Below are 9,036 nucleotides of genomic sequence, written 5' to 3'. Positions count from 1 at the left end.
ACATCATTGCCACTCTACTTACTTCACTATAGGCTCGCTACTTCACTGTCATGAATCATGATGATCACTCCTTGCACCAGAAGTGGTCTTCTTATCTTTCCTAATTTTATCTGCTTGACAAGATTGGGTTTGACTTTTTTAAGCTTAAGAAAATCAGAATAGATAATGGGAAAAGAAAACTATTATTAAATAAATAATGTTTTTGTATTTTCAAAAGACATGTAAAGATAGCTTCTTTTTATAAAAAAAATAGTAAAATAGCATTTTGTTCAGCGATCCACTTAAATAATATTATTTTTTATTAATTTTTAGCTCTTCATTTAGCATCTCCAATGTCTCTAATACTTGTACGCATAGAAGGATCAATTTACAAAATATTTTATTAGGCAGTTAAGCAAATTTTAAACCATATCAAACACCTAAAAGAAAAATTATCAATATAATGAATCCATCTCAATCAAAAATAGATAGTCCATGGTGACACCAACAAACATCCATGCTTCTGCTAACAGCTAACCTGAAGCGCTGCAAGTGAGTGCTTTGCGTGGCGCAACCACCATGGCATCACTTGCAGCCTTCTGCGTGGCAATCTCTTCCAATCGCTTCCATGCGGCTTCACTTCTTGCTTTGATCTCAACTTCCTTCTTTTCATCCTCCTGAAACTTTAGTAGGCATTCGTTGAACAGTTCATGATCAAGATCTTCGAAGATCTTGCGTACATTTAAAGTCAAGCTACGGACAGCTTGATTCCAGTGGTTTCTAGCATTTTTCTCCAGAGCAGGAAAGATGATGGGTAGTATAACCTTGCGATTTTGTATGATCAAGTTCTCAATGGGATCATTGTTCCACAAGAACAATGCTCTCTCTGCTACCTGCAAATCATCAGTTCCATACACTGATTTTAACAATGGAAAGAGCAAAGAATAGAAGCTATCATCTCAACAAGTTCTTCAGTGAAAAACTAAACACCATGGACTAACGGAAACCCATTCACTTATATGGAAGATGTTTCCACAATAAATTTGGTGATTCAATCCTGAACAGCTTCGAAAGGACTGATGGCAAGTTCTTCTTAATGGCTGGGACTTTTTTCAAAAGATCAGGCCATGGTTTTATTTCAACATTTCATGTCTGGTATGAAGAACTAAACATGACATATTACCATGTGCGTCACCCTAGGACAAACAGGCACTCAAACAGCAGTAATTTATCACTTTTAAAATACAATATCTCGCTACTTACATCAAGGAGTAATTCTAATCATTGTAATTGCAAAAAAAAAAAACTATGTTACTCAAGAAATGTAAAGGCCCCAATCAATTCCAATACTAAAACTTATCTATCCTTTATCTTCCTTCTACTTTAACCTAAAAAAGGAACAACGGAAAAGATGGTGGTAAAACAACAATGCTGCAGCAACTTGAAACAGAATGTCATCATACATGAAAATGCAGGTTGCCATACTCCGAATTAGAACCAACCGAATGATTACCATCAAGTATATGTGGCCATTGAGGATCTTTCATTCAAGCAAAAAAGAACACACTTTAATTTTATAAAATGTAGACCAATAAAAATTGCTTGATTTCTCAGAGATACTCAGCAATCTATTATGAACCAAAAAACATAATAAAGCTCCAGAACCTATATTGCTTTTGACAAACGGATCACAGTCAACTAAAATGTAGCTTCATCATCTGAGTTCTTCTTCGATAAGAACATATAGAATTAACAAGATTTAGCATTGACCCGCTTTGATACTCTCCAGCAATTGTTACTTCGACATAGGCCTACTTTGAACCACCTACTACCAAGATATTAGCCATCAGTTGATTCAATGGATGGCTAAGCACCAAACTTTTTATATCCAGTAACCCTCTATACTTCTGTTCTTCTTTTCAAATAACATTCCTGTTGGAACACTCATGTCCAGCATCTTTTTCAGCACCTTTTCTCTTACAGAAATCCGAAGAAACCATTACGACTGTCTCTTATTATATCTTCCCAGCCAATTTAGCAGGTGAAGATAATTTTAAAATATGAATGCTGAAAGAATAACATAACAAGAGCAATATACAAGCTCCAAGTAGATGAGACTAGAGAGGATGATTTGTAACAATACCAACCGACTTACTAACAAAGAGGAGAGAAATTGGTACAGAGATTTCTTCACTATAAGAATGAATAAAGCAAAGCGAGGACAATAACATTCCATCTTGCAGATATGAAGCATATCCACGGAAGAAATTTTCATATTTTTCCATAAATAAATAATGAGAAGCATGTTATAATAGTGAAGTGAGTTGTGCATGTATACTGAAGCAAAGAAGTACAAGATTTTTGGAATCTTATTACCTGAAAGTGTGAACTGTTCAAACACCGAGCAAGCTGCTGAAACAGGGGCACCATGCAGCGCTGGAATTCCGGTAGCTGGGTTGCTTCTAAAACCTCCTCCAGCTCATTTAGGAACATGACTTCCTTTGAACTATTAGTGATGGGCCAGTACTTTAACAATCCTCGTATGACGGTATCAGCAAGTTTGCAGTCTTTCTCCACAAACTGTATGATGCAGTAAGATAATGGTTGGTGGTACATTGCTAAGCACCTTGGCTTGTGCAGAGGAATCATGGCACGAACAAGAAACATTTTATGTTCTTCTTTTAATGGCAGAGCAAACCCATTAATGATACTGCCTAAAATTTCTAAAAGCTCAGCAATACCATTGTACTTCTCAGTCTCAAAAATAAACTGATAGAAAATGTTATTGATAGCTTTCCTGATAAATGGACGATGCACCATGAATTTTCCATAAATGCGGTGAAGAATTGTTTTCAAGTATTCCCTTTCTCTGGGATCTTCGGAGTCAAATAAATCCAGCAACTTCAGAATGAAGGGTTGATCGATGTATCTTTTAGCCAATTTTGCATCGGTCTCGGCTGATGATACAAACCTCAAGAAAACTTCATACACGATTTGCAAGTGTGGCCACGCAGAATCCATAGAAGGCTCATCCTCCTCCAAATCAACACCATCTACAACTTTGTTCTCACGTGGTTGAGGAGTGAATGTCCGAAACAAATTTGCAGACACCATTTTCATAACTTCTTGCATAGCAGCTTCGGAGAATTTCCCACTCACGGAAGTTACATAATCCACCAACTCCTGCAATGTCTGTCGCTTTATCTCCTTTTCCTTGAGGTTCTTCATTGGCTCAGTAAAGTCAAATACAACACAACACATGTTCAACTTTCTAATAAACAAGCTCTGCTTCTCAGAGCTCGGAACATCCTTGAATCCAGGAAGTCCTTCGTACTGAGAAAACCCTAGATCGCCATTCATCTTCGGATTCACACCTTGATGAATCTTGTTACCAAGGTTTTGTGATACATCTGGAGCAGAATTATTCGCTGCTACGGATGAGATGTTTGAATTCGCAGACTTGCCATTACTACTTCTTGAGCCAGTAGAAGCATTTGAGTTGGCGGCATGGTTTCCACCATGATCGCGATTTGCAGTCGACTTAGATGACTTTCGTGGAAGCTTACCAAGTAATTGTTTGAGCATAATTTATATATACAAAATAAAACACCACCCCACCCTAACAGAACAACAGCAATGTTTCCCCAAATATCCAATCCAAATTACCAGAATTCATCAACTGAAACAAAAATCCCCATTCCCTGGAATAAAAAAAAAATAAACCATTTCAAGATAAGCTACAGAAACAAAACCAAGGTGCTGTGCCCAACTAAAGGCAACTCTATCTCCAATCTAGACTTCCAAAAAGTCAAGCAAAGAAAAGAGACGAAAACCCCTCCCTTGTTCACAAAATCAAAAGCAAACACAAAAAAAAATCCTCTAATTCTCCAATCTCAATCAACCAATTCAAAACCTCTTATTTCTTCCACTTTTTACTTCTCCAAAGATCTGAGAACCCCTCCTTCTCTCTCTTCACCAAAAATCAAAAACTTTGTACTACTATGTAAAGTAGCTCTAACAACAGGGGAGGAGGAGCAACTTTCTAAATTGAACTCGAGAAAGGAAAAGAAAAGAAAAACAAAAGGAACCCTTTTCTTCTCTGTACGTATTTCTTTTTCTACTAGAAAAGGTGAAGACTACAAAGCATATTCAGCACAATCCCTCATCAAATTATAAACTTCAACCCTGAATTAAACGCAAAAAATCAGTGTTCTGCTTTTGAATGAAAACTGAGCAAAATTCAAGTGCAAAAGAGAGTTGCAGTGAAGAGAAAAGGAGAATCCTAATCTAAGAAACTAAATAAAGATGCAGACAGAATCAACTCACAGGGTCAGAAGAATGACAAAATTTTCTTCTTGATTTCCTCGATGTTGTTTGTTGACTTGGAAAATTTCCTACTTTTTTTTTTTTATTATTGTTATTAGATTAGATGTGTGTATTTAATTTATTTTTAATCTCTTTATTAATTAACTTTTTTCACTGACTATGGTATTTTATTTGTATTTTACTACTTTGAGAAATGAATACCTTATTTGTTTTGGGGGGCATAATATCGTTTTTAAAAAAATTAATTTTTTTATTTTTAATTAATTTTTAATATTTTTGTATTTATTTAACATAATGATATTAAAAATTAATTTAATAAATTAAAAAATATATATTATTTTAATATATTTTTTTAGTAAAAATTAGTTAACATAAGATCAAACCCAAGTAAAAATACTAATAAAGGATTGGTCTAGTGATTAAAGTATTGTTATATCCCTATAAAGATAAGAATACAAATTCGATCTTTAAAAAAAACAAGGTGTTTATTTTAGTTTTTATGGTTAAGGTTGTAGTTAGATACAATCTAATTATGCATAAAATCTAATTTTTCTTATTTTTTTTAAGTTTTTTTGTGGACTGACACCCAAAATTCAACCTCCACCACTAAAACAAACACAAATAAACGTGTTTGAAATTATAGTTACGGTTGTTTTTCAAAGTGTTTTTCATTCTAAAATATATTAAAATAATATTTTTTTTATTTTTTAAAAATTAGTTTTAACATCAATATATTAAAATGAAGTGAAAACATCAAAAATATATTAATTTAAAATAAAAAAAAATTAATATTTTTTAAAAGTACTTAAAAAATGAAATGCCTGACACGACCTTTTAAGATACGAGAATACCCAATTAAGAAGAAAAAAAATACAAACGCAGTCACTGGATTTCAAAACCCATTGCCTGTCTCTCCGAATAAAACGTCTCGGTGCCATGTCGTTTTGAGAAATGATCCAAGGCAACTTTTTCTGTCTCTCTCTATTCATCTTTAAGAAAAAAAAAGTAAATTGCTAGAAAGAATTACTATTCGCAGTGGAGAGACATGTAATAGCTTGAAATTAAATAGATATATGCATAATAAATGAAATTCGCTGGTTATTTTATTGAAAAAGATATATAATATAATAGTCAATAGATCAACCTAGAGCGTTTAATTCTAATAAAAAAAAATTACATAAAATTTGATAGTATTTTTAAAATTAAATTATAAGTACAAAACTAGGATATATATATATATATATATATATATATATATATTATTTTAATATTGGTAAATCTCTAGGACAGGCACAAATTCTGTAATTTTATTGTTAAATCTCCATTAGCATGTTGGGTATGTTTTTTATATTTTTAAATTGTTTAAATTGTGTTAATATGAAAAAAAAAGTTTTAAAAAATAATAAATATATATATTATTTTAATATTTTCTAAATAAATGAAGGAAATTACATGGGAAAGAAAGGTTAACTGCTCGCATAAGCTAAAGCAGAGCGCGGGTCACAAGGCAAGGAAAGGAAGGACAGCAAAGCATGGCGTCGAGCTTTAAGGAAAAAAGCATAGTGCACGAAGTTCTTAATGATATTCTCAGGGGTAAAATGGGAATGGAAAGAGCGATTCCGAGGATAAAAAGTCATGGAAACACACGTTGCTGTGGTTATCGGATAGTTAAGTCAGCATGGTGTGCGATGACTGGCCAGGTCTATATTAAATTGATGGTTGCTTTTTGATATGTTCTTTGATCTTGACAGGGTAGGTAAGGAATTAAATAATTACAATTATGATATATTAATTTTTTTAGTTTTTTTTAGTTTAACGTGGCTGTCCTGGTCAGCTTACACGTACCTTGACTAATTCCACGGACCCTGAAGTTAACAACCATGTAAGCCTCCAGTGGCCATCATATGAGCAACCTAGGGCTCAAACCTGAGACCACAGAGGGAGTAAACCTCTTTGTTCTAAACTCTTACCACTGGACCACCATCTAGATGGTTAATGTTAGTGTTCGGACCGACTTACACACCTTAATTAATTTTATAAATTTTAAAATTAATAATTATATAAATTTTCGGTGATCATTATATTAACAATTTAATTACAGGATTTGAATCTGATTATTGATATCATCTTGATTTTTATTTCAGTTTTCTTGTACTAAATTTCTGTTGAAAATATATTTTACTTTGAAAAATATTAATTTTAATATTTTTTAAAAAAATTTAATATGCATAGGAATCTCAAATATATTTTAATATGCCTTATTTAGGACCGGCCGAACTAAACCACCATTCAAGGCCGCTAAATCTTTGCAGATGGGCACTGTTTATTCCTTTTCTATTCTTTTAATGAATCAAAGCTGACACTCTTTGCTAGGCAATGGATGTTCAGCGTGTTTTAATTTATTTTTTTTAAATTAAAAATTTTATATATTTTTACATTTTTTAATATACTGATATTAAAATTAAAAATTTTTTAAAAAATATATATATATATATATATATATTATTTTAACATATTTTTAAATAAAAAATACTTAAAAAAATAATCACAATCATAATATTAAACATTACCTTAAAAAAACTGAGTTTAGTTTTGTATGGTGCCAAAAAGATATAAAAACAATTAAAATAAAAGATATCAGTTCTATTATTTTAAAACTATTATAAAAAAAATATTTATATTTTTATTTCTCTAATCATGCATATTTTTTGCATTTTTTATTTATTTTATTACATTCCAAATGTAACTTAAAAAAACTAAGTCCCAAAATCAATAAATTATCAAGAATTTAATACATATAAACTTAAACTTAATATGTGTGCTTGTTTTATTATCAGTTTAGTAATGCGGTTTAATTGTGTTTTTTTTAAAAAATTAAAATTATTTTTAAGTTTAAATTACTCTTTAGATATTTTTATATTATCAAAAATGATTGTGTTAAAAATATTATTGAGACTGGCTTTGTATTGAAATTATTAAAACAATGCACCAAAATTGTAATCTACATGGTAAAAATACTTAGTTTTTTTCATATATATTTTTCACTTATTAATACTACACGAAATAATAAACAAACACAAAACACACTAAAAAAGCTGAGAAGCTCCGAAACGGAGATCAACGAGAGCCCGCCACTAAAATTATCATTACCAAACATTCGGTGCGTTTCAAGGCCCAAGCACAGCCCTCCATCATGGCCCAAATCAGGTTTTTTGTTTTTTTGTGGTGTTTGTTTTTAAAATATTTTTTTTATTTTAAAATGTATTAAAATAATATATATTTTTAATTTATTTTTAACATTAAAAAATAAAAAAAATCTGAAAATAAAAAAATAATTTAAAATAAAAAATATTTTTAAAAACACAAAAATAAATGCAATCTTATCACTACAAGTTGATGTTATTTTTCAAGATTTCCAGCCATTAAGGATATTAATTTGAAGCATCAGCTTCCTTCCATTTTCAGCCACGCCCCTTGTTCAAGTTATTTTCATTTGTCAACGAAATTTCCCATGTCCATCATGCAAAAAATCATTAGATAATTGTGGACATTTTACTTTCGATAATAAAAAAAAAGAGGAAAAATAACTTTTAATTATTTAATAGATGACCAGCATAAAAGTTTTGAATCAAAAGATTTATTTCTCGTATAGTCTCAAGTTCGAACCCTATAATTAATAATATAATAGCCATTGAAGCTTACATCATTTGTTAATTTTAAGACTCATAAAATTAATTAATACACGCAAGCTACTACAACACTTACATTAATATTAATATTAATATTAATATTAATATAATAATAAATAAATAAAATCATTCCAGATTCCATTCCAATAGCAAGCAAGCAAGCAGCAAAACATAAAATCAATTACAAGGAATTTCCATGTTGCTACACAAGTTCCAAGTCTAATGACTATGTTGTTTGCCAGTAGAAAAGTTGGCCAACTTTCCAGGAAAAGTTTTCAGAAAGTGTTTTTCGAAAGAGCCGACAAGTTTCCTTATTTTTAAATCAAATTTCCAAATTAGAAAAGGGTTGATTTTAGGAAATTTGCAAGGAATTTTTTTTTTAATACAAAAATGTAATATTTGTCAAATAATAATAATAGTAAAACTCAAATTAATCATAATTGCAACACGCATCACCTCTTTAGAATATGATTTGAAATATTATTTCAAACTGGGTTTTTTATATTAAATATTATTGTTTAATTTTTTTTAAATCAAAATATTATTTTAATAAAAAATATTAAATTAATATAAAAGATGGACTCAATCCAAGCCTTGGATTGGATCAAAACGTGTGCCGGGAGGCTTGTAACCGTGTTTTCATCAAGAGAGATCCCTTTTGCTGTGGGTCTTTCCAATATAAAAAAGATTTATAAATGTGGTAATTGATGTTTATTAAAAATATATATTTTTTATTTTTTAAAAAAATTATTTTTCACATAAATTATCAAAACAATTCAAAAAATATAAAAATATAATTTTTAATAATAAAAAAACAGGTATAAAACCACTCCTCGAACAACACCAAGGTTGGTAGCTTTAGCTTTCTTTCAGGGATTTGTGATGCTTTGGAAAGAGGATGCTTTTGACTAAACACTTAGCGGTGAAGGATTCCTTCGGTATCTTCCAGCTTTGGTAGATAAATATATAGTTTCTTGTAGCCATGGACGTCCGTCGTGATCTTGCCTGTGAATTTATTTTTCTTGAGCGTTCTATTAACTTC

General features: G+C 30.7%; 1 protein-coding gene across 2 annotated transcripts; it reads right to left on the bottom strand.

Annotated features, from left to right (window-relative positions):
- Positions 1-359: 359 nt before the first annotated feature.
- Positions 360-4,439, bottom strand: LOC118053551 (serine/threonine protein phosphatase 2A 59 kDa regulatory subunit B' eta isoform). Of its 2 annotated transcripts, none has more exons than XM_035064849.2 (3): positions 4,306-4,439; positions 2,356-4,164; positions 360-872 (listed from the first exon to the last, which is right to left on the bottom strand). In XM_035064849.2, the coding sequence occupies exons 2-3, from the start codon at positions 3,562-3,564 to the stop codon at positions 513-515; spliced, it is 1,569 nt and encodes a 522-aa protein (XP_034920740.1). In that variant the 5' UTR covers positions 3,565-4,164; positions 4,306-4,439; the 3' UTR covers positions 360-512. The 2 variants fall into 2 exon arrangements, with proteins under 2 accessions (XP_034920740.1, XP_034920751.1); XM_035064860.2 differs by having other exon boundaries at positions 2,356-3,680; positions 4,306-4,415.
- Between the last annotated feature and the right edge of the window lie 4,597 nt (positions 4,440-9,036).

Source organism: Populus alba, chromosome 8, assembly GCF_005239225.2.
Source record: "Populus alba chromosome 8, ASM523922v2, whole genome shotgun sequence".
Lineage (NCBI taxonomy): Eukaryota > Viridiplantae > Streptophyta > Magnoliopsida > Malpighiales > Salicaceae > Populus > Populus alba.
The sequence above is the reverse complement of the archived record's forward strand: the minus strand, read 5'-3'. Positions and strand labels throughout refer to the sequence as shown.